The sequence below is a fragment of the Euleptes europaea genome, chromosome 5 (assembly GCF_029931775.1).
Source record: "Euleptes europaea isolate rEulEur1 chromosome 5, rEulEur1.hap1, whole genome shotgun sequence".
Classification (NCBI taxonomy): Eukaryota; Metazoa; Chordata; class Lepidosauria; order Squamata; family Sphaerodactylidae; genus Euleptes; species Euleptes europaea.
This window is the reverse complement of record NC_079316.1, coordinates 34,361,264-34,386,073: the sequence shown is the minus strand read 5'-3', so window position 1 is coordinate 34,386,073 and position 24,810 is coordinate 34,361,264. Positions and strand designations below refer to the sequence as shown.

Sequence of the window (24,810 nt, the reverse complement as noted above, 5' to 3'; positions counted from 1 at the left end):
ACTGTTCGAATTCCGTCTGGTGATTCAGGTGATGGGAGAATTCTGTGTGTGAGCTCTGTGTGTCTTAAACAACTGTTAATGTGCAGAAGCTTACAAATTTGGGATAAGCTTTTTTGTGGGCTAGAGCCCATTTTTTCAGATGCATGACGTGAACCCTATATGTGTGTGTGTGTGGAGAGAGAGAGAAAGAGAGACTGTATACACACGTCTAAAGGGCAAAATGTGAGCGACGGTTGTAAAAGTAACCGTGTGATTCTGGCATAAGCTTGCTAGAGCTTACTTCATTTGAACCTTTACGTGGCTCATCGGTCGATACCGCTCTGCCCCAGCAGCCCTCCTGAGCAGCCGTTGAAGGCCAAGGACGGAGACGCCTCAGCCTCCTTAGGAGGGAGGCGGGGCTAGGCTTCTCGAACCAACCGTTCCTATCTTCCGCTCGCCTATCGACTCGTCGCCCCTTGCCCCTCCTTCCGCCTTGGATTCGTCTCGTCAATCGGAGAAATCGGTACTCGATTCTCTGCCGCCGAAAGTTGAGCGGGGGAGCGAATCAAGATGGCGGACAAGACGCCAGGCTGTTCGCAGAAGGCCAGTGGGAAGGTGAGTTTGCCTACTGGGGCCTCCTCAACCGCGTCGCCTCTCCGAGGAAACGAGGAGGCGGGAAAGGAAGGTGCGGGAACCGGGCTGGGGGAGGGAATGGGTTGGAGACGCGCGCAGCGTCGTGCGGCTGCGATGCGCAGGCAAGCGAGAATGCTCGCTTGCAGGCTGCTTTGCGGCCTAGCCTCTCTCCGCTTTCGCCCTGTCTCCAGCTGGGGGTAGAGTGAGGAGGATTGATGGGGGAGGTACGAGGGGACTAGTTGAGTTCAGGGGGTCGAATCCCCCAAACAGCTATTTCGCTTTTCTTCCGAGGTGCTGGAAAAGTGCTTTTCTCTCTCTCTCTCTTCCCCCCCCCCCGGTCAGTTTTCCTATAACAAGCGTGTGAGGATGGGGCTTACTGGAGAAAAGGATGGAGGAATATAGGTGGAGAGGTTTTTTTCCCCCCGTTGCGTCCCGGACGTTGATCTGTTTCGGAATCACTATTTGCGTGCTTTCTGCTACCTTTATTGTTCGTTACTGTAAAAATCTTCCCTCTGTCCGTGCTAGTTAGAGTCTCTCTGCTTCTCTTTGGTCTCTTTGCATGTGCTGTTCCTTTTGTGTCTCCCGCTATGGAGAATGCAAGATGATTTTCCTATATAACTCACTTGTTTTTTTATTTAGCTAAAAGAACATGTGGCACTTTCCCATGTCACAGATGTAAAAAGTGTCTCTTGCTGTGCGTCCATAGCCTCTGACCGTGCATTGCCACAAAGTTTTCATGTATGTGCATTCATTGTCATTTTATTATTACTAGGAAATATTTATGTAAGACTACTTTGTCAAGTCAGATTCTGGTGGCTGATACACTGTTATAGGTCAATATACTGCTATAGTTACGTGTGAAGGGGCTGCTAGAAGCTGCGTTGATAAAATAATTGCAGAGCACAGTTTGGTATTTCCTACATAGGTTATATTTCAAAATTTAGTTGGCTGATTTTGTTTCATAAATTTGCAAAATCAAGTCTGAAAAGCTATTGTAATCTGAAGCAGCCTTATTTTGTACTTATTTGTTGTATACAAAGGTACAAAATGTAGATGGCAAGTATGCTTACGGTAATTGTGCTGAACCTTCCTTATAAAAACATAGCAGTACAGTATATGTATTTATAGAGCACACAGAGCATGTGCTTTGCTCGAGTTGTGCAGTTTTACCAATAGATTTGGGAGAAACTTCTTAGCCCTGTGCTCTGATCTTCATCTGTCTGCTTCCTTTCATATCTGTTTAATTCCTAGGAATTTGTAGTTAACACATGTATATGCTCCTATCTTGTCTAGAATTTTCAAATGATTTAGATTATATTATTGTTGACCGGTATTTCTGAATCATATATGCAATACTGGAGGTCAGTGACCTTTGAACCGTATGAAAGCCAGTGTGGTGTAGTTGCTGAGGTGTCAGACCCTAAGAACACTTTCCTAGGAGAAAGCCCCATTGAATAGACCTGAGTAGGCTTTAAAGTAGACATACTTAGGAGGGCACTAACGAGGTTCAATCCAAGTGTATTGTGGAAGCTTGCTGGATGACCATTGGCTAAGTTATTATGTCAGCCTAGTCTACCTCATAGGGTTGTTAGGTTAAAATGGAGGAGGGGGAACAATGTAAGCTGTTTTGGATCCACATTGGGGAGAAAAGCAGGACATATACATTAAAATAAAATGATGACATGCACGGGGGGGGGATGTGTTGTCAAGGTACTACCTTATCATGTGACCATAAGAATTTAGTTTGGCATGTTTGCAGGTTAAAAGTTTCATTGTAGAAAAAAATGTATGTTAGGAGGATTGGCATAAAGATGTAAAATTTCCAAACTTTTGAAGCCATGTATTACTGGGAAAATTGAAATAAATGCAACACTTACCGTACTTTATTGCTTTAACAGCGTAACTGCATAATTTAGAACTTAGCATACGGGGGTCCCCACTGTGGGCCTATGGGCACTATGGCACCTGCCTACTTCCCTGATGCCTGCCAACCTATTCAGCAAGTGGGCAGGGCCATTGTAGGGCAGGGGTTGTTACTGGCTGCCTTCATTCAGATACCCCGCTCTCCCCGGTTTTGGCTGGGAAGAGCTCGGTATTAAATTGAAATAATAAATAAAATAAATAATTAGTAGACACAGCCATGGAGGGTTGGAAGGATCAGTAAGCACCTGGACTTTCTTTCATGTGTGGTTTCCCCCCCCCCCCCGCAGCTTTTCTCTTTCTCCAGGCTTGCAGTTCTCCCAGCGGATGGACCATGCTTTACATCAGCTAATACTAAATTTGTCAGATGAATGGCTTGACTGAGAATTTGTTCAACATGGTTGCCATGTTGAAATTCTTTTACAAAGCAAAGAAAGAAGTATTGGGTTTGACCCTCTCTTTCCTGTGACAACTATATTGGGAGGGTGCTCACCATCCACTCTCAAAATTCCAAAGGTGCCCTCAGGCTCAAAAGGGTTGGGCATATTTATGAAATGTAAAAGTAGAAATGGCTTGATTTTCTTAAAGCAAAATTGCGAATTCACCCAGTACTAAAGAGAGCAAGAATAGCCAACTGCACTCTGCTACCTTTGCACAAGTATCTTAGTTTTTGTCATCTAAAGATAAAAACTGAAAATAGAAAACAAACATTTTATAATTAGGAAAATTAATGTTTGGATAGAAGTAGTCTATAGAGTTATCTCAGGGGTAGCAGCATATATGAATATTGAGTTAAATTTTGTAACATTAAAACATTTAACTGTTCATATACATTACAGAATTAACTGAAGAAAATTAGTCACATTTAAATACTAAGAATATGCTTAAAAATATGCTATATTGTCAACAGCCCAGGTAGGCAACCTCTTGAATATGTGCTGACAGTGGCATATCAGAGCATTTTCTTGGTACCTAGCGTCAGATCTGTCTAGGCAACTGAGGCACTGGCAGCATTTCTGGGGCCAGTAGTGTGGCAGAAAGCAGTGTGTGTGTGCTATCAAGTCACAGCTGACTTACGGCGACCCCATAGGGTTTTCAAGGCAAGAGACGTCAAGAGGTGGTTTGCCATTGCCTGCCTCTGCGTGGGCTGAGAGAGTTCTAAAAGATCTGTGACTGGCCCCAGGTCACCCAGCAGGCTTCAAGTGGAGGAGAGGGGAAACAAACCTGGTTCTCCAGGTTAGAGTCCACTGCCCTTAACCACTACACCATGCTGGCTCTCAAGGCCAGCTGCGTTCAAGGCAAATCCCTGAGATTATCACAGTGCCACTGGAACTTGGCCTGCTCCAAGCGTGTCTGGTCAAGTAGAACATTCATCTCTTTCCCCCCCATTTTGTTTGCTAGTACATCATCTTCACAGGTAGATGTTGCATTTTCCCCACTTGGGTCATGGAATCATAGAGTTGTAAGGGGCTATAGAGGCCATTTAGTCCAACCCTCTGCTTAATGCAGGATCAGCCTAAACATCCCTGACAAGTGATCATCCAGCTGCTGCTTGAAGACTGCTCGTGAGGGGGAGATCACCTCCTCCCCAGGAAGTCAATTCCAGTGTTGAACTACTCTTATTGTAACGAAACAGTTCCTAATATCCAGCCAGTACCTTTCCACCTGTAATTTATACCCATTATTGCAAGTCCTATCTTCTGCTGCCAACAGGAATAACTGCCTGCCTTCCTCTAAGTGACAACAGCCTTTCAAATACTTAGAGAGCAATCATGTCCCCCCTCAACCTACTTTTTTCCAGACTAAACATTTTCAAGTCCCTTAGCCTTTCTTCATAGGGCTTGGTTTCTAGGCCCCTGATCATCCTCGTCGCTCTCTTCTGCACCTGCTTCATTCTGTCCATATTCTTTTTGAAGTGAGGCCTCCAGAACTGCACTAAGTACTCCAGGTTCAGTCTGACCATTGGTCGAAATGGTTATCTACCCCGATGTACCGTATACACAGGAATTATTAGCTAATATAGGTCGTCTTATTTTTAAAAAGTTGCACATTTTGAGGTGGGCTACTACATATTGAACTTGCCATAGCTAATGGAAATGGGTCTTCAGAACTGGGCTTGTATTGAATATTGTTCTGCATCCCTGTACTGTAGTTGCATTGGTAGTATCTTCCCATCCAGCATAGTAAGGTGGCCTTGAAAATGTTATCATGGAGAGAGATGAACAGAATTTTATACATATAATTTGTACCTTTGATTGTCACTGGGAATCTGGCTTCTCTGGCCCTGTTATTTGTAGGTTAGCTGAACCTGGAGTTTGAGAACTGCAACGAGTTAAAGTTGCCTTCTTTTACCTCATTTTCCAGGAATGCAGTTGTTAGAACCAATTGCTTTTGTCTGAAATTGAGCAAATGCCTTACTGTCTGGCCTTTTTTGTCCTTTCCCAAGAGTTGAAAAATGTGTTTTGATAGGGCTGTTGGGAATCTAGTAGTTCAACATTAATATTGGGACACTAGATTATAATGATTTGAACCTACCTTGAGAAAGTTGTGGTTTGGTTGTCATGCTGTTTGTAAACTAACAACAGCAGGCTTTCAGTCTCCACCTACGATGCAGTGTACACTGTATTTTACTTTTTTAGGTGAGAGGAAACATTAAAAGCAGGCAGCATGAATCTGCCTGCATGCTGGCTCAAAGGGTCCGGTTTGTGGATCAGTCTGGATATGGGATATCCGGATAAGGGATACTCTACCTGTATTAGTTGTCCCAAGGACAAATTAAGTGCTGCTTATTTTTGTAAAGCAAGATGCTGATGGCCCTGACCTGGATAGCCCAGGCTACCCTGATCTCCTCAGATCTCAGAAGCTAAGCAGGGTCAACCCTGGCAAGTATTTAGATGGGAGACCTCCAAAGAATACCAAGAGGCAGGCATTGGCAAACTACACTATAAGAATGTCTCTTGCCTTGAAAACCCTACCAAGGGTTGCCATAAGTTAGATGTGACTTGATGGCAAAAAAAGAGATGCTGATGAAATTAATTTATATACCACATTTTGAGGTGCAGTGCTCATCCAAGGTAACTTTCAGATCAACCAAAAATATAGGAAAACAATAAAACTTAAGACCATAAAATTGAACAAACATTGCAATCAGTAAAACAGACAAACTGTTTATTTAGAAAATGTATATGCTGTCCCTCCTCAAGGTAGTTAGCAAATTAAAAACAATATTAACAAGAAACTTGCAAAGCACAGGTTTCTCAGGCTGTGTGTGACAGAGTGGTTAGGCATAGCTCTTTTTTATATGTGTATGTGGGTTCGAATGCCTTTTGTACTTTCTCTCTTCTCCAGTGGACAAAGTTGAGCAAGGAGGGAAACGAAAGAAGGCATGAAACAGCAGCAGACGCTATAGAGGGAGCTTGCCCTACAATGGTGAGCTTGTCATTGATGTTATGGAGCTATGGAAATTATAAAGTGTATGTCTTGGATCCAGACTGAGCTGGCAGTTTCCACTGATTCTCCCTGTGAAACCATCTCATGTCATTCCTTGGAGTCCACTGTCCCCCCAGGAGCAGCATTTTGTGGAGATCAGTGGGTTGCCGGCGGGGGTGGGGGCAGGAACATTCCAGTCTGCAACTGCAAAATTGAGTCTAGATCCAACTCGATGACATCCCCTCACCAGAGTCCACATGCCCTCTTTGGGCCTATTTGTAGTTGGAATTAACCCCTCACCTGCTAGGTGATGGAGTTGCCAAACCTCTTGTTGTAGCCTGATTCCTGTGCCTTATTAAGCAGTGCTGACAAGACTGCACAGTCACAGGTACAGTTGTTTTTGTTGCTGGGTGCTCACGGTGGGGATAACTGCTGGTCAAACATCTGTTCAGTAGTATACAAGAGTACAGGAGCCAGGTTAGGATAGGTGTGTTGGCAACCTCATAGCAGAGCAGCTAGATGTCACTGCAGTTGGTGATCATGTTGCAGGCTGAGCCAGATGGTTGACATTGCACAATGAATGGAGACCATCCTGGCCTCTACCTGTGCTGGAGGGCTGTTTGCAAAAAGTCAACAGAGACAAAAGGACAGTTGCACATTAATAGGAAGTAAGCTCCTGCTCTTCCTTCAACACACCCGGACGCCATCCAGTTCAATGCTAGTGTTGGGGTGGTGCTGGTATGTTTTCCAGACATGCCGGCATAGGGCTTAATCACTGTACTAAACCCTTCAGCAGTAGGGCTTGTGGCTCTTACAGTGTCATCTTAAGCAGTTAGTACCCTTCAACATTGACTTTGTGCAAGTCTACAAATGCTCCAACATGGGAGGGAAGTTGAGGATGTTCAAATTAAGCAATCTAAATAACTGCATAAAAAATGGCCTATGTTCTGGAAACCAATAAACGTCTCATGCCATATATGACTTTTGTATTTTTTCCATTTTAGCCCAGGATGCCAGACACAACACGTAGCACTGGATCTCCAGAAAATCATGTAAGTCTTAAGATGAATGTAGGAATAGTTTTTTTTCCTTTTAACTTTTGATTTTGTAGTTGGTTCCCTTTGATGGCTGTGTTTGGACTATTGTTGTCTACTAGGAAAGGAGTTAACAGATCTATATTGTTTGTTTTAATTCACTTGCTCTTATGTTTGTGCCAGTCACATGCATATTGGTTCGGGCAACATGCTCTGTGATGTGTTTTATCTGATTGTATAGCTTGCTATGACTGAAAGAGAGAGACATACAAAAAGTGTTCTTTAAAACAATTGTTGATGTCAGTGTTGCTTCACTCGTACTTCAGAGTAATGCAGAAGATCTGAATTTATTTGTTACAATGAAGTACATAGAAGATAGTGTTCCACCAATTACTCTTTGTAACAATGAGTTGGATCCTACCAGCTTTTCTACTGGTGCGAGTGTAGGAGGGTCCTTTTTTCAGCCCCCCCCCCCCAAAAAAGATTATGCTTGCAATTAGTGGAACTGCATGGACAAAAAGCCAGGTGGGGAAGAGTTACTGTGAGAAGAATAAATTGCAATCAGTCCACCTCCCTCTTGCATCCGCAGGAAAGGTGATAGGGTCCAACTCACTGGTTGGAGAAATGGGAATTCCATTTTGGAATTTATCAACATGTTTGCAAAGATTTACAAATGAGCTTGACTTCATAAATCTAATCACTTGATTGTACACCCCATCCCTTCTATAATTTCCCCGTCACATCTCCCCAGCCTTCACCCAGTCTGTCAATGTTTCCTCGCATATATGCTTTCTGACTGCCGTCCTTTAAATCTCCAGATCTGCTGTACTGTTGATATAATACTTAATTTGGTATTGTATATATGGGGCCCCAAGGAAGAATCTGGAGGAAGAGAATAAAAAAATCTCCAACCTAAATCTGTTGGCAGGATATTGTAAGCTCTTAGGGGCTTGAGGAGGCTAGTTTTCCCTGTTCTGCTCTGTTCCCCTGATATTGACATTCTCAGGGCAGTGAGCATGCTCAATCCTTCTCATTGCAGGCAGGGATTTTTTTTCTTTAAAGTTACAAACTATTTTTTTCTGTACACCTAGGGAGTCCCTCAGAAAAATAGAAACCCTGACCTCACCTACAGGTGGCCCCCTTTCACCGCCTAAGTGATATAGACACTTGATCATGAAGTTTGAACCAGCAATATTCTCCTCATAGCCTCGTGTTCTTGATTTCGTGGCATAAAATGTATACGGTTTAAAAAGTGTTATGTTAACTTGCTCAGCTGATTTATTTCTTTTTTTAATATCTTGAATGATAAATAACTACTTATTCTGTAAAATAGGCTTTCACAGGTTTGGGTTAAGTTTCATACTGAGGATGTGCCTTGTTTAGTAACTCTTATTCAAGGAATTGAGCTGGAGAATTTCCAGAAATTTTGAAACACTGGAAAACTATTTTAGCTTAATTAGAACATAAACTTGTACTGTTTCACATATTTACTGGATTAAGAAGTATAAATGCCTTAGTTTTCAACAAGCAAAAATGTGAATATACCCAATACAAGAGAGAGATGGAAAGCTGCAAACTGCTGTGCCTTATGCTACTTTGGCTCACAAATCTTAGTTTTTGCCATTTGAGAGGTCGGAGAAAACACATGTTGAAAATAAAAAGCACAAATTTTGTAGTAAACAAAAGAAAGTGTATTATTGTACAGAAATAGTAATGAACAGTAACAATAGGACTACCAGCATATTAGGATATTGAGTTAAACTTTAGAACATTGAAATAGTTCTGTAGTATATTATCATTATACACATTATAGCATATTAATTATGGATAAAATTAGTCTCTTGTAAACAATAAAATTATTGAAAACTGTTGTATATTTGTACAGTATACACAGTATTATCATTGTCTAATTGTCTTACATAAATTATAAGGCAATTACATAGTCTTACATAGAACCTTAATGCATACTTTGAGTCACACTTTTTCTTAAAAATGCAGTAATTCCTAGTTTTTGTATTTTTTTTTCTTGGGCTTTTACATCTCTACCAAGAAGGCAATTTTGAGTTGGCTTTTTTTAAGGCTATGTGTAAATGATAGGCTGTTACTTCCTTTTCTATGGTTTTAGGGGTTCGAATTGATATTTTTCATTCTTAAACTTTTAATAATGGATCAGCTCATAGCCAAAATAACATTGTGTTAATAAAGCGTGCAATTACAAATACTAGTGTGGTGCTGATTGATGTGTTTATATAATGCTGATTGTTATTTTTTATACTCAATTTATACATTTTACTTGCATGCCTTTTCTCTTTTTATACTCCCTGACCTGTTTGCTCGGAGAAAACTGTTCTGTATGACTTTGATCTATTATAATACTTGGAGATAAATGCCTTTTTTCTGCATACATATAGTTTTATATCCAAGTACATAACCATGTTATACAAATAATTTCTCCCATCTGTATGTGAAGAATATAGTTTCAAATAGAACTGGATACATGAATGTGTTTTAAACTGTGTTTTTGTGACCATATTCTTTTGACACATTTTGCCTCTTGTAGCCGCTTTTAGAAAGCAAACTTAAAGCTTTCAGTATTGGCAAGATGAGTGCGGCCAAGAGAACATTAAGCAAGAAGGAACAAGAGGAACTGAAAAAGAAGGTAATGCTGTAGCACACTAATTTAAGCAGCTGGGAGTGTACTGGGTTTCTTTGTCAGAGCATGGCCAGTAAATTGAGGTTCTGACTTGAGTAATAGCCCCTTTTTTGTCTAGCCTCTTTTGTTTAACAGGATATGATGTATGATTTGCTGCTGTATGACATCTTAAGACAGAAGTGTATGGAGATATTCAAATGTTCAGGCCCTAGATTGTGCTGCAGGATTGCTCTTCTGTGCATCCACCCTGTGACCTTGCATGTTAATGTCCTATCAGTCCCAACAGGGAGGTGGTTATGACTGTTTAATGCTGGCTATAGTTAACTAAGGCTCTTCTAATTATTTTATTAGGTTGGGGAGGAAGTGAAAAACTTTTCAGAAGAGTAGAATTGTATACAATGGAGTTACATTTTTATTCTAAACACATATATAGTATGCATGCCTACTTCTAGTACCCTATAAACCCATAGTATGTGATGTACTAGATTATGCTGCTTAATGACTGTGCTGTTCTAGTTTTGTGTTTCAGGTCTGCCCCAAGTTTTGTCTTGTTTTGGAACTTTTTGTTTAAAAAGGAAAATCAGATGCATTTAGTTGATCATAGTCTATTTTTAGTCCAGGATAGTACAAGTACTAGAAGATGAAGTCTAGTCTGCAGCAGTACTATTAACTTAATATTTGATATATGTACAGGAAGATGAAAAGGCAGCTGCAGAAATTTATGAAGAATTCCTTGCTGCCTTTGAAGGAAGTGATGGGAATAAAGTAAAGACGTTTGTCAGAGGTGGTATTGTTAACGCATCTAAAGGTAAGGCTGAATATTATGCTATTTAGAATTTTTTTAAAAAAATTAAAGGAAATCCTTCTGCTATGGCTCTTTAAAAACTGTACGTTTGTGTAGATGCAGTAGTAGATGTTAAGCCCTTGTTCATTGTTAATCTGTGTATCATGTATATGTCAAAGTACTAGGCTATGTTAGAATGGAAGAGATAATATTTTCTGTTTCAAGGAAGACCCTAATTTTGTGTTTTAAGGATGGTAGATTTCCTGATCCTAGCATGCTGTGGGCTGCAGATTAAGGAATGTTTGACACATATTCTGTATCCGTGGTAGCCACATCAAGGCAAATGCCATAATCTAGAACAATCATGCAACTGTGTGCCAAAAGGGGTTTGTGATTCTTGAACAGCAGCCCTTCTGCGTGTTTTCTGGCAATCCCTCTTTCAAACTGAAGAGACCTCTGAAAACAGTTTGTTACATGGCATTGGGTCTGTTATTCAAAGGATCAAAAATTCTTAGCTTTGGCTTGCCTAAAGTAGTTCTCTTTGGATCCTGGCAAGTTTGTTCAATTAGACCTTTTCCTTTGTCCCTTAGAAACTCCTTGATCTGCTGATCTTGAGCAGCATATATCTAATGTTTGAGGGATATAAGGACTGAAACAAATCTTGCCACTGACAATGTAGCCTTGGGATCCCTGTCACTTAATAAAGAAGGCATTGTGTCAGACACAGAGGCATTAGATTTCTGTGTTAAAAGGGGAGATACATAATGTGATCGAAGTTCCTCATAAAAGCGCCATTCCAAGAGGGCATGAGCTAATGAATCAATAGAGCTAGAAGAGTAAGGACAGGTCATGTCTGGGTATGGTATATTCAAAATTCTGCCCTGCATAACCATAGATGGGTTAGCATTCAGTCTAGCTAAACAGAAGGCTCTAGAACACTGGTTCCCAACCGGGGGTCCGTGGACCACCAGGGGTCCCCGAGAACTAAATTAAGGTCCGCAAAACAAAGTTATAAACCCATAATAAATTAATATTTTCAATTAAAAGTTCTCTATTATAAAAATATATATTCAAATATTATTCTAAGTTTAATGTTTAACTAACAGTTATGATTAAAGTTTATTTTCAAATTCTCGGAATTTTTATTTTGAACCTTGGGGTCCCTGCACCGAACAAAAAAGTCCTAGTGGTCCCTGGTCAAAAAAAGGTTGGGAACCACTGCTCTAGAAAGACGAGGAGTTGTCAAATAATAAGTATAAGCAGGCAAACCACGTGGTGGTATTCTGAAGAACTGGGATGAACAAATGCGGCGAGCACGAAAAGTAGTGATGTTATAATCAAACTCTTTAATGCGCTTTTTAATTTTGGTGAAAGTTTCAGTTTTCCCAAGATCTAATAGCATATCCTGCAAGAAACCCAACAAGGACAATTTCTCATCTAAATTTTTTTGCTATGAGGATTTAAAAGGGTCGTGCTTCAGAAAAGCTAGGAGCCCCTCAGTGCTAAAGTGCAGCTTAAGTTGTAGCTTAAAGGCGGCCAACCATTCCCTAGCTTCGAGCTACGTTTGGCCAAACTCTGAGCGATTAGACCTTTTCAGTAACTACTGGTCCTTGTTTCAGAAGAACATGAAACTGATGAAAAACGAGGAAAAATCTACAAGCCTTCATCACGATTTGCAGAACCAAGAAATCAGCAAAGTCAGTCATCCTCTAATGAGAGACCTCCATCCCTTCTGGGGATAGACACCAAAAAGCCGGTACGTTGAAATTTTGTGAGTACTTTTGCTAAGAACATCTGACTGGTGATTGTAAATGCTTTAAAATACTGAGTAACCATAGAGAAATATTCTTTAGTTTTGTTAAATCTGTGTTTAATAGTATTATGAAATATTGCCATAATTGTGTGTGTGTTAAGTGCCGTCAAGTCGCTTCCGACTCATGGCGACCCTATGAATGAAACTTCCATAAATTCCATAATTACATGGAAACTTAAAATAACATCTCCCTTTGTTGACCTGCAGTACACTGAAGCCTTGTTCACATGTTATGTATTTGTTATGAATTTGAAAGCTTTCCCCTCTCTGACCTGGCAGCTAGTGCTAAATCTACTTGACTTTTTAATACTCTGTTTGACAGAATTGTATATTAAACAGGTGTAATTGAATTAAATTGCATTACATTGTGTCAAATTGGTGTCATTGAATGTTTAACTCATGAACTTGGAAAACTGGACACTTTGTTCTGATCAAACATTGTACCTGTTAAGAGTAGCAGGTGTTGAGTGTGTAGCTCTTGAGTATGTATCTTCGCTTCTTCTACCTTTGCATTGTGTGTTAAAAAGTAACATATGAACTGGAAGATCATGTATAGATCAGTGCACTAAATCATACCATGTGGAATCTTGTCCCAAGATTGAGTAGATTTTGGAATGAAAATCTTAAAAGGTAACAGAGTAAAAAGAAGCCAGTGTAATAATAGAGGTTAGTGCTGGACTAGGATTCTACAAGTTTTACTCTGTCATGCATTGTTTGTGAAAACTGTACTTCAGGATTGGAGTTGCAGTTGATCTAAGCTTGCTCTGTTAGCAATAATGGAATTTACTACCAAATATGTGTAAAGGAATTGTAAGTCTGTAAGTAAATCTTCGCCCTGACCTAGATATCTCAGGTTAGCCTGATCTCTTCAGATCTCAGAAGGTAAGCAGTGTTGGCCCTGGTTAGTAATTGGAGGGGAGACCTCCAAGGAATACCGGGGTTGTGATGCAGAGGCAGGCAATGGGAACCACCTATGAACTTCTCTTGCCTTGAAAACCCCACCAGGGGTTGCCATAGGTCAGATGTGACTTGATGGCAAAAAATAAATAAAAAAGTTAAGTCTTTGTAAGGCATCTGGTCTCTTTTTTAAAAAGTTAACCCTGCTCAGTATTATGTGATCTGTATTGAGAACTGGAAACATGTTAGCATCCAGGAATTTGAAACATCTTTTTTTTTAAATAGTCATAATAAACCATTTAGGTGTCAGCCCTCTAGAGGGTTAAATATTTCCAATTTCTCAGTATCAGCCTCACCTTTTTTTAGCCTTGCTTTTGTACCTGGTTGGGAGACAAACATAATCTCTTCCATTTCTGTGGTTGTGTAGAGCTGGCTCTTGATATGGGTTTGGAGGAATCATTTGTGCATTTGCAATGATGCTGGTGTGTTTAAATCTGTTATGTGTGGTGGCTTAAAGGACTGCACCACTTAGTTGAATTTTCTCAATATTTTCTTACCGCTTCTTTTATCATTCAGGAAAAGTATATAATTTGACAAATGAACATGCAGTTTGCATTGCCTGTTATAAAAATAATGTTGCATATTCTTAATTATTTTGCAATTTGTATATTTAGCCTTTGAAGAAAGGGGAAAAAGAAAAGAAAAAGAGCAATTTGGAGCTTTTTAAAGAAGAATTAAAACAGTAAGTATTTGACTCCATATAGGTTAAATGATGTGCAAGGTAACTGCTGCTATCCTAAACTGGTGAGCTTAAGTGTAATTAAGAAAGCCAGCCTAAGCAGGTCTTCTTGGAAGTAAGTCTCATTTAATCAGTGAGGCTTACTCCCTGGGAAATGTTCATAGGACTGCTACCTAAATTGGTGATGAAAGAAAATCTCCCATTTAATCCTGATGGTATATTATTTGGGTCTTTGATCTAATTAAAAATACAATTTTAATGTAGCTTTTCTAACATCAGCCAAGGTATCAGTGGCCAGTAATTGTTTTACAGCCCATTCCTTACTTTGGGGGCCGAAAGTGCACAGGAGGCGTGCTAGGGTCCGTGCCACTTGCGCCACCAAGACTGGCATGGATGCTGGTGTTGGGGCACTAGTACTGGCCTCTCTGCATTGCCGCAGCAACATGGCCCTGGGACGCTGGCTCTGGTGTCTTGACGGCGCACGTCTGTGCATCGACTTTCCAGGGGCAGAGCTGCCTTTAGGCAGCTTCCTAACCCCTTTCAGGCCAGGAATGCCCCTTTGCCCTTACCTTGATTTACACCACCTTTTTAGGTGGTGTGGTCCCATGGAACACTATGGAGTACTTCCATGGGGCTCAAAGGTAAGGGCAGTTTCCTGGCTTCAGTCAGTGTGTGTGAGTGTGAATCCATCCACCGGCTCAGCCCTCACCCTCAGGAATGGGCTGCCAGTCTTACAGTTCCTTCCATAAAGGAGTTGACTATTTGGAATATTGCAGAAAATGTAAGGCAAATGCAGTATGCATTAATTTTTTAATCCACTGTAATTCTTAACAGGTAAAAAGATAAAGTGGTAAAGGTTGTTGTGGTCTGGATCTAAAGATCATCAAGGGAAGTGGGCGCACCTTTTCTAATCCCTCCCCCCTCTGCAGACCACCATATGCTTGTCTTGAGGGTCACTTGTCCCCTGAAAACAGCATTTCAGCAAGCTTAATGGGTTGCAGCAGGCTCTGCTGGTGATATTGGATCCAGCCCTGTGTAGTTCCATATGATATAAGCACAGTACTACTTGATGATTCTGTGGTTTTGTTGTATGGCCCCTTTGTGAGAATATGCTACTTTCATTTCCTAAATTAAGAAACTGGAAAATGCCATCAGAAAATGCCATCAGAGATGTTGGGCACATTCTCTACCATAAAGTAACCCTTTTCTTTTACAAATACATATTTTAAATAAATAACAAGGCTCCTAGCACCAGCCTGTCTGGTCTACTATCCTTTCCCCTCTCAGGCTCGTCAGGGGCCAGTTAACCTGCAGGAGAGGTCGGCAAGAGAATAAGGTTCCTTCCTTCATGGGAGTATAAGACAGGGTCCAAGAAAAATATGCCTGCATTGGACCCCAGATCTAAGTCTTTTGACCCTCTGTGTTAAACAGCGTAGGTGAGATTTGCTGGTGAACAGAGTGATGTTACCTGCAGCAGTACAATAATATCGATAAATTTCCTTCTAAGGTTATGGAGCTGGGATCTTTGAGGAATCCTGATCAAGCTTGTACAATTTCCCTGTGTCGCTATGTACTCATATGCACGCTTAACTCTTTCTCTTGTGTTCACTGGAGGTGAAACGTAAACTAGTAACCTTGGTTTTGTAGTATCATCCTTTCATAGTTCCATTTCTTGAGTCTTGATGAGAAAAGCGGACTATAAATGAAATTTTTTAAAAAGAAACTGAGACTAGGGTTACAGTATTAAGCATACTTATCAGACAGTAAATCCAGTTGAATTCATTAGTATTTATTTGTGACTAAACATGCTTAAGACTGTGTTGGTCAGGTAAGATAATAGGAATATAATCATTATGTGTTTGTATTACACTTTCAGTGGTAAAACGTTAAAGTTGTCACTTTGTTTATTTATTTGAAGAAATGGACCAGGATATATTTTCCAGCATTGGGTCTCAGCTAGTAGCTTGATACCTTAAGCGTTGTCCATGCATTATACTTAGTTTCTGAAACATTTTCTAATAGTAATGTTTGAGTTAGATTTTTAAACGAGGCTTTAACGTATGGCCATTAGAACTGTAGCCAACTACAGTCTTTGACGTTTCTTCTATAGAATTCAAGAAGAACGTGATGAAAGGCATAAAACCAAAGGTAGATTAAGTCGTTTTGAGCCACCTCAGTCAGATTCGGATGGACAGCGTCGTTCCAGTAAGTAGTTTTCACTTTATTATATATTAATTTGATTTAAAACATTGAACTAAATAGGTCCCTTTTCTTTTCCTTAGTGGACGCTCCTTCACGAAGAAACAGATCTTCGGGTGGTAATATAGTTTCATAACTACTTATTAAGTACTTTGTTATTTTGAAATTTATGCTTTGAAATTTATGCTTTGAGTTACATCTTGTTCTCTCTTTTTTTTAGTACTGGATGACTATGCTCCAGGTTCACATGATGTAGGAGATCCAAGCACAACAAATTTGTACCTTGGAAACATTAATCCCCAGGTATTGAAGTTTTAATAATATTTCTAAACTAGGTCTTCCTGTATAAATTGTTTCTCATGCCCGTAACATGCAATTAGTATTGTGTTTAGTTAGCACAATACATGAATGTATTTACAGTTATTTTCCTCAACAGTCATGTGAGGCTTTTTTCTCTCTGATTTTACAGCAAGGAGACTGAATTTTAGAGAGTGGCTTACACAAAATCATCCTGTGAATCAGTGGCTGGGATGAGCAGGGATTGGGTTGTAGCTCTATCTCTGTTTTCCAAATTATTCTAGCATAATTACCATTCTTTTGTTGAACTTAACCTAATTTTTGCTCTTCAGAGAGTTCCTAGAATTGCTTCCCAAATGCTAGCTATTTGCTTATTATACCCTTCAGTTCAAATTCTTTGTGAAGGGTGGTACAAATTGTAACGGCTTGTTTTTATTCCGAAGATGCCTGTACAAGAACTTTTCCACATCTTTTAAAACTTGAGCATAACTAGCTGTGCAGCTTCCTTAATTCCTACACAAAATCCATTGGTGTAGAAGGCTTCAACCATCCCTGTCTCCCTATGCTACAGTGTCCTTTTATTATGTATGCCAGATGCATATTGGGCCAGCAGCCAGATCCATAGGGGGAGAGGCGGACTGACCACTCAGTGCGGAGTATGGGGCCCAAACAAGAGCTTGCTGATTACAGTAGAGTTTTTTTGTCTCAACCACTATAAAAGTTCCCAAAACTACTTAACATGCGTGAACATAGAACTAGATTCTTATCACATATTGCCTTTTACAGTGTAATACACAACTGCAGGGTATTTTTATATCATTTTATATCATGGTCTTTCGGTTGCTTTCCTTTTATAACTACTGTTGTACGGCAATACATAAACATGAGAAATGCATAATTCTGGCTTGTTCCTACAGATGAATGAGGAGATGTTATGCCAAGAATTTGGGCGCTTTGGACCCCTAGCGAGTGTCAAAATTATGTGGCCAAGAACTGATGAAGAAAGAGCAAGAGAAAGGAATTGTGGGTTTGTTGCCTTCATGAACAGGAGAGATGCTGAACGTGCGCTAAAGAATTTAAACGGTAATAGTCAGTTAAAAACCGTGTCAACAAAAGTCATTTTGGGAAGAGCACTGAACTTTCTGGGAGAAAATTGTATTCTTTGTCAGGTTTCTTTGCTGTGAGGCTCCCTAAATTAAGGGGGAAAAATCCTGTTTGAACCAACTCAAATGTAATGGATTTTTTTTTTAAAAAGCCTTTGCTGTTGGCAGCCAGGGATGTTACTGGGTCAAAGGAGAAGTCTGGGAACTAGGATCATAATATGTTTGAAGCTGCTACAGAAAAAGGAAAACGATGCCATCCAGGTCAGGGCAAATGACAATACACAAGGTTAAATAAAAATGCTCGCTTTTACTGAAACATTGATATTGCTACTAGTTCACATGTTTATAAAGCAGTGTAATATTTTATTTACCAGGCAAGATGATCATGTCGTTTGAGATGAAACTCGGCTGGGGCAAAGCTGTTCCTATTCCTCCACATCCTATATACATTCCTCCTTCTATGATGGAGCATACTCTCCCTCCACCTCCATCGGGACTGCCCTTTAATGCTCAGCCCAGAGAGAGATTGAAGAACCCTAATGCGCCAATGTTGCCACCACCAAAAAACAAGGAGGATTTTGAGAAGGTAAAAAGTTACCCAGGGCCGTACCTCATCTTGTAGATGCTAAATCAATGGTAGTCTTTTAAATTGTTTTATAGAATTGCAATGATCAGCTTTTAGATAAACTGACTTGTTCTGCCTTAGTTTAAGGAGCCTCATTCTTGAGGAATTGCCTGGTTTATTAGGCCACGGAATTGGGCCATTTTTTAAAATTGCACTTTTAAGTCTGCCCACCACGTTTTTCCCCCTCCAAACTCCCTGGTTTTTTTTCTCCTATGTCCCCCTGTTATTAGCTGCCAGATTTGCAATATCAAAATTATTTACACTTTTTAAAGGCTAAATTTAATTTAGGCAGATAAATTAACACTAGGATGAGCTCACAAATAACTTCTGTGTAGAAAATTAATTTGAATCAATAGCTGAGGTCAGTTTTGAGATCAGAATACTGTCAGATTATTTAAAAGAATATTAGCCTTTAGCGTAACAGTAAATGGTAAGTATCTCAAACACAGGTCACATTGATTTCATACTTTTATAAGATTTCTTAGGGTTGGGAGGCCTGGGAATTAGAGGCTAGTGCAAACCTAACACTCCTGACTGAATTAGGGCTAGATTGTGGGATTGCGTGTTCCCTCTCTGATCCCTTTTCCAATATTCCCGCTGCTGGCTTTATCCACCCATGGTTAAGTGTTATGTTGGCAGAGAAATTAACTGCGGTTAAAGCTACTCTTCAGTCTTGCTTAAGCAGGATTTGAAACCAGATTTCCAGGTTGGATTCAAAACTTGGTTAAGTAGGCACTCTTGCTAGCCTGAACTATGTAATACCTTATTGCAATTAACCATGTAATATATTATTGCAATTAAAGCCAGTGGGGTACTTTGGGGGAATGGATTCCCAAGGAGAGAGAGGGGTTGGGCAGCCCCCATACTCTAATCTTGGTCACAAGTATTGGTTTCACAGTCAGGAGTATTAGTCTGCTAAGGGCCAAAGTAGGACATGGAAAATGGGTAGATTTCATAAATTTCTTTCATTGGCTCTCATCCAGCAAGCCCTTTCATATGCTTCTTGTGCCCAGAGGGGGTCTTGATTGCATTTCTTTAAAAAAGCAGTTTCATTGTACTTTCCTAGAAGCTATTTTTGAAACTTGGGAGGGTTTTAGAAACAGCTTCCAAAACAGTATAGAGTAACTGCTGTTGGATAAAAAAGTAAAAGCTCTGTGGTGCACAGGAATCTTATTGCATTTTTGTCTGGATTTGAGCCATTATTATCAGTATAGTAACTATTCAGTGCATTGTGCATTCTATCAGGAATGTCTTATACTTTAAATTAGTGAACCTTTTATGGTTCACCTGTACACAGCCAATTGCTCTGTATGTAATTGCGTAGTGTATAACTTCGCAGCAGTGATTGCCTGCAGAACTTGTGATAGTTGTGTAGTATTTTCAATGCATATGTATTTTTTGCTTGTTACTTGTTAACAATACTCACATATTCTATGTTTATTATCTGATGTGACTTCATATACAGACTCTGTCGCAAGCCATAGTCAAAGTGGTTATCCCAACAGAAAGGTACATGTTTTTCTTTATTATTACTGATCTAAATATAGAAAATATCCCCTTTGGAATTTTACAGAAAATGTGCAATGTTGAAGACAAAGTTTAGGCTTGACTGAGCAATGGTTGATCTACACCCACCTAGGTTTGATCATCTAGTAATATCTTGGTTCACAAGAGGAATAGGTTAAGCATGGAATTTTTTTACCAGGCAAACAAAGGTTAGGTATGAGTAAAATTCAGAGGGATATTTAGTCTTTGGCACTATAGTGATACACCCTCAGTCATCCAAGTAGCTTGGGGCATCCAAAAGGCTTTAGTTTCCCCAGAAGATCAAGGAAGGGAGAAATTCTTATTTATGTTGTCCCTTGGTTTTGTGGAAAGTGTCAGACCTAGGTAACGGGGAGGTGGAACTGTTGAGACTGGGATAAAAGTCATTCTTTTCTGTAATAGTCCACGTGAAGGTTATAGCATGGTCAGTGCTGTTATGGTATCTTTCTCTAGGTTACAACTGTCGTCATAGTATCAGTAGACAACTTAGGGCAGTTTGCATCTTGCACATAAGATACGAAGTATGGTTAGGTTGTATAAGTACCAGGCATACCCTTGCTCAGTTGAGTATAAAACTTTTCTCAAACATAGCGACACAAAACACTTGTTTAAAATAATTTGAGCAGCAAAGAATTCCAAATTCTCTTTGACATTGGCCTTGGTGAGCAACACCAGCTGAACTGTCTGCGGCAGCGGGGGACCAGGAAAACATCATGGGATGGATTGGGAAAGTATACAGTTTTTGACCAGACATTGGTACGATCAGCTCCAATTACTGTGGTTTTATTATAATTGAACGACTTTTTTTTTTGTTGGCCACCTTAATGTTTGAGATTTTTAAAGTTATTCCTTTGTACTACGCTTTTTTGTCGTAAACATTCACTATACTTTTGTAGCAAGGCTTTAAGTTTAAGAGAGCAGTGTAAGCATCTTTTCTATAATGTTCCCAGTATTAGCATAACTTAGAGGTGTTACAGCTCATTGGTTAGCATGGATAGTAGTGTACTGTGTTTACTTCTTGGAGCAAGCAGTGCTCCCATTTTGCTCATTGCAATACTTGCGAGTCCGTGAAGTAGCATGTATTCCTGCATACTTATGTAACTGTATTTGAAATTACTGATAATCAAGCATTTTAAGCCTCCTAGGAAGATTCCAGTGGAACGTGTTGGAATAAAGTCATTTATCAGTGATTCCATTTCATAGCCGTGCCCCAGAAAGTTGGGTTGGAACAGCTGGAGTTAGTAGATCAATTCTTCATCTTAAGAAGTTTGTATCCTATCCTGTTTTGCTCTTGGATGGGATACAGTCTCCAGGCTTGGTGCAGTTTGCAGCTCTGTTCCACTTTCTCTGTCAGAAAGCTTTAAAAATCAGCTTAAAACCTTGTTTGGAACATAAGAGGCATGCATGCTGGACATACATTTAATGTAAACATATAATTTTGGCATATGCCAAAGAAGTATATGGAACTGTTTCGCGTTTGTTCACCTATATAAGCATCACATTTCTGCTGTACCTGTGGGAATCTGGAGCCTCATTTCAACTGGCTGAAGGCTGAGCCCAAATAGAAATTTGCACTACAAGATGCACTAACATTCTGGTCACTGAAGACTGGATGTATATATGTGTATGTTATGTTACAGCTGCTTAAGTTAAAGTTCTTGAGATCAACCACAAGGGATGTAAATGCCCTAGGCAGTACAGAATTCCAGCACTGTAGCACAGCATCTATGAAACACTGCTGTATCATAAAATTGGATGTCTGGATTGAGCAAGTAAAATTAGGTAACTTCTTTTTGAGAAAAAAAAGGCTTTTTAGTTCTGTTTGTAGTTAGTAAACTTTGAAGAAGAAATGATACTCATTATATTCATTAGGAAGCTTAAAATGACTTACTTGTGTTGGTATCTTCAAATACAGTTCTCAATTATTTATTCCGTATAGAAATCCATAAAACTGCAACGGATAATATACTGAATTATTTGGAAGGGTTTGAGCAGTGGTTTTGGAGTTATAGGACAGTATTAAGAGCTGAGCTGTAAATAAGAGTATCAGTTGCTTTAACTTAGTAAAAGTGGTCAGAGCAATCATCATGTAGTCAAGTATTTTCCCTTAGTTCATGTTTAGTTTGATAAGAAAAACATGTGTGCGTTATTTGTGAATAATAAGATAAAGGCTATAAACAAAAAGTCTTGACTGTGATTGAAGAAGATACATGAAAATACGATAATCTGGTATAATAGCTGAAGAGCAATTATAGTTTTAAAATACCGAGTCATATCTCTGTTTTAGTAATCATGGATGAAAACTTCTTTGAATGTGGCAGAGTCAGTTTACAGTAAATAAAATTTACAGTAGGATGAAATGGGTGGAGACTGCTTTTATTCTTCTAACTCCTCTTGAATATTTTGACGTCTCTCTCCATTTCCACCAATAGCCCCTATCCAGCGAGGCACTCTATGTGACATAAGGGATTGATTGCACGTATGTCATGGGCTTATTGTTAGTTTTAGTAACTTCCCCACATAGACTCATAGACTGTTTTTTTTTTTTAAAGGGTCTGGAAAGCATAAACTGTAGCTTACAATTCAGAATGAAAAACTCTTGTTCAGCAGAGTTAAAAACAAATTCTATTGTGTATGGATCTCTTATACATGCCTCTCTGGATTGGGGTCAATTTGAGACATTCCAAAATAAAGAATCATTGTTGCTTTATTGGAGTACTTATTTTTATAATTGTTCATGACAAGACGTGGTACTTTGAATGCAATTTGAAATGCTCAGCGTTTTGAAGCTTTATGTTGATGAATGAAAATATACCTGTATGTAGGCTTAAGAACTTGTGGCTCATTAACGATGGAACATTGTCATTAATGACAGTTTCCTTTACCTGCATCTGTATTAAATACTCATCTGGTTGTTTTATTTAAATTTATTAATACTTACAGTTTTAAAATATTTATATGCCCACCTTTCTCCCAAGCATCTCAAGATCCATGGTGGGGGGGATAACAATATAAAAACAATTTAGTGAAGCAAACATTAAAACAGATATAATAAACACTAAAACCAGTCTGAAAGCTCCTTTATGCCCCTGCCGGCAGGATATTCCCCTTTGCCCAAGCTCTGGCTGTCCCAGATATCCTCCGGAATAACTGCCTTGCCAGTGGGCCAAGAGGGTAGATAGAAGCTCTGTTCCCTGACTTTTTCTGGGAGGCTGTTCCATAGGCACGGGGTAGTCATGGGGCAGATTCATCCCTTACATTCCTTGTGGTTGCCCAGCCATTGACGTAATCAGGTCTTGCCCAGTGCTGCAGCATACCACTGACTGTCCCTCACACACACCCATATTATTTTAATGGCCTTTGTTATGTGTGTTTGCACAATTGTTTCGGCTGTTTTTAACAACTTATTTTAAAACTGACTAAATGAAGACTCTATACAGTCTAATTTTGAGCGCGATATTGAATGTTTTCCCCCCTCGAAACTGATAATATATAGTTTTAATAGCAGTTCATTAACTGGACAAAATTAAATAGCTTTTTTGTGTTGGAAATACAGTGTGTGAGCCACAAGGTGTTTTAATACTGGTGTTTATCATTGAAGGCCCATTGACTACAGTTCTTATTTTAACCCATCACTGAAGATTAGATGGTTGCTTCAAATTACCTTAAATATATATGTAAGGTTTTTTAATTGTATAGGAAAACAATCTTCTCCGTTTATAATACCTTAGGTGGAAGTGTAGCTTGAATAGTGTTAGGTCTGAATCAATGTTTTCTTTAACTGTGTTGTTGTTCTAGGAATTTGCTTGCGCTGATACATCGAATGATAGAGTTTGTGGTGCGTGAAGGGCCTATGTTTGAAGCCATGATTATGAACCGAGAAATCAACAATCCAATGTTCAGGTGCTTACTTTTTTTCTTCTTTTTCTGTTTGTTATAGCATGTTTCTGCTATTACATTTATAGTCAATGTAAACATAGATCTCCTGGCTCTGGCAGAAACTCATCTGCTTTCTACCCAAGTTCTCACAAATCGATGAAGTGGCTTGGTTGTACCATTTCAGATTACAGGGGAGGGGGGTATGTGATTGAATGATCCTCAGTACACCCCTCCCCCCAAGATCCCTGAACATAGAAAACTAGATACTAGTGAGAAAAGGTCTGTCTTGGCACATTCCTTGAGATGTTAATCTTCATGAATAAACATGATTTTAAAATCGTGTAGATCTGTTCTGTTTTGTGAGCCCTCAACTGTCATCTGCAATGGTACAGCCATGACACAGGTTTACCATTTCATCTGCAGTTTGTGAAAACTAGGGCTTGTTGAATTAAGTTCTGCTGAACAGATTGTCCTATTATTGGGATGTGATTAGTAGCAAGAACTATGTTGTGATTTTTTAAAATCTTCATAATGCTATATTCCCTTATCCTGAACTTGGTAATATGCTTTGTTTCCATTCTGTACTTTACTTAGGTTTTTATTTGAGAATCAGACTCCAGCACATGTCTACTACAGGTGGAAACTTTATTCAATCCTACAGGTAAGCAATATTTTAGTATATATTTTGGTATAATATTTCCAATATTATACATGGGAAATGTATCTGTTGCCGTGACACTCTGATTGTTGTCATTAGGGTGATGCTCCAACCAAATGGAGAACTGAAGACTTTCGTATGTTTAAAAATGGGTCCTTCTGGAGGCCACCCCCTTTAAACCCATATCTCCATGGGATGTCAGAAGAACAAGAGCCTGAAGCATTTGTTGAGGAGCCCAGCAAGAAGGGTGCACTTAAGGAAGAGTAAGCATCTTTAAAGAGCCTAACACGTCACCATTTCCTCTATATTTATAATGTTCCACCTAAGGTTTCGCATCCTAGCCCCTGCTGTGATTAAAACAAAACAAAAAATTCTACTTGAAGTTTTCATAGGAGTCTCAGTATGTGATAGCTTGGGTATCTTATAAGTGTTAGTAACTGATTTCCAAACATCCTTTGTTTTTCATATTGAGTAAGGGTGAAAAGATGAAGTGCTACAAAAAATCCTTTTCATGTCAGTAAAAATCTATATTTAAAAATGTGTTGTTAAAATATATGAATATTCCAAGTTTAATATACCACAAGGCTAACATAAATATACAGAATAGATGCTGTCAAATTTTC

General features: G+C 39.4%; 1 protein-coding gene across 4 annotated transcripts in view; it reads left to right on the top strand.

The window, feature by feature from the left end:
• The first annotated feature begins 486 nt into the window (after nt 1–486).
• U2SURP (U2 snRNP associated SURP domain containing) overlaps nt 487–24,810 on the top strand; it is a 40,203-nt gene continuing 15,879 nt past the window's right edge. For 2 of the 4 annotated variants that reach the window (XM_056849447.1, XM_056849446.1), the window contains exons 1-15: nt 487–594; nt 6,966–7,013; nt 9,556–9,654; nt 10,342–10,456; nt 12,052–12,188; nt 13,817–13,884; nt 15,992–16,086; nt 16,164–16,196; nt 16,301–16,383; nt 17,295–17,460; nt 17,855–18,066; nt 19,571–19,614; nt 23,449–23,553; nt 24,124–24,190; nt 24,287–24,450. In XM_056849447.1, the coding sequence (XP_056705425.1) occupies nt 550–594; nt 6,966–7,013; nt 9,556–9,654; nt 10,342–10,456; nt 12,052–12,188; nt 13,817–13,884; nt 15,992–16,086; nt 16,164–16,196; nt 16,301–16,383; nt 17,295–17,460; nt 17,855–18,066; nt 19,571–19,614; nt 23,449–23,553; nt 24,124–24,190; nt 24,287–24,450 (1,481 nt within the window). In that variant the 5' untranslated portion in view covers nt 487–549. Of the gene's footprint in view, nt 595–6,965; nt 7,014–9,555; nt 9,655–10,341; nt 10,457–12,051; nt 12,189–13,816; nt 13,885–15,991; nt 16,087–16,163; nt 16,197–16,300; nt 16,384–17,294; nt 17,461–17,854; nt 18,067–19,570; nt 19,615–23,448; nt 23,554–24,123; nt 24,191–24,286; nt 24,451–24,810 lie in introns of those variants that run through there. The other 2 variants (XM_056849448.1, XM_056849449.1) reach the window with 2 other exon arrangements.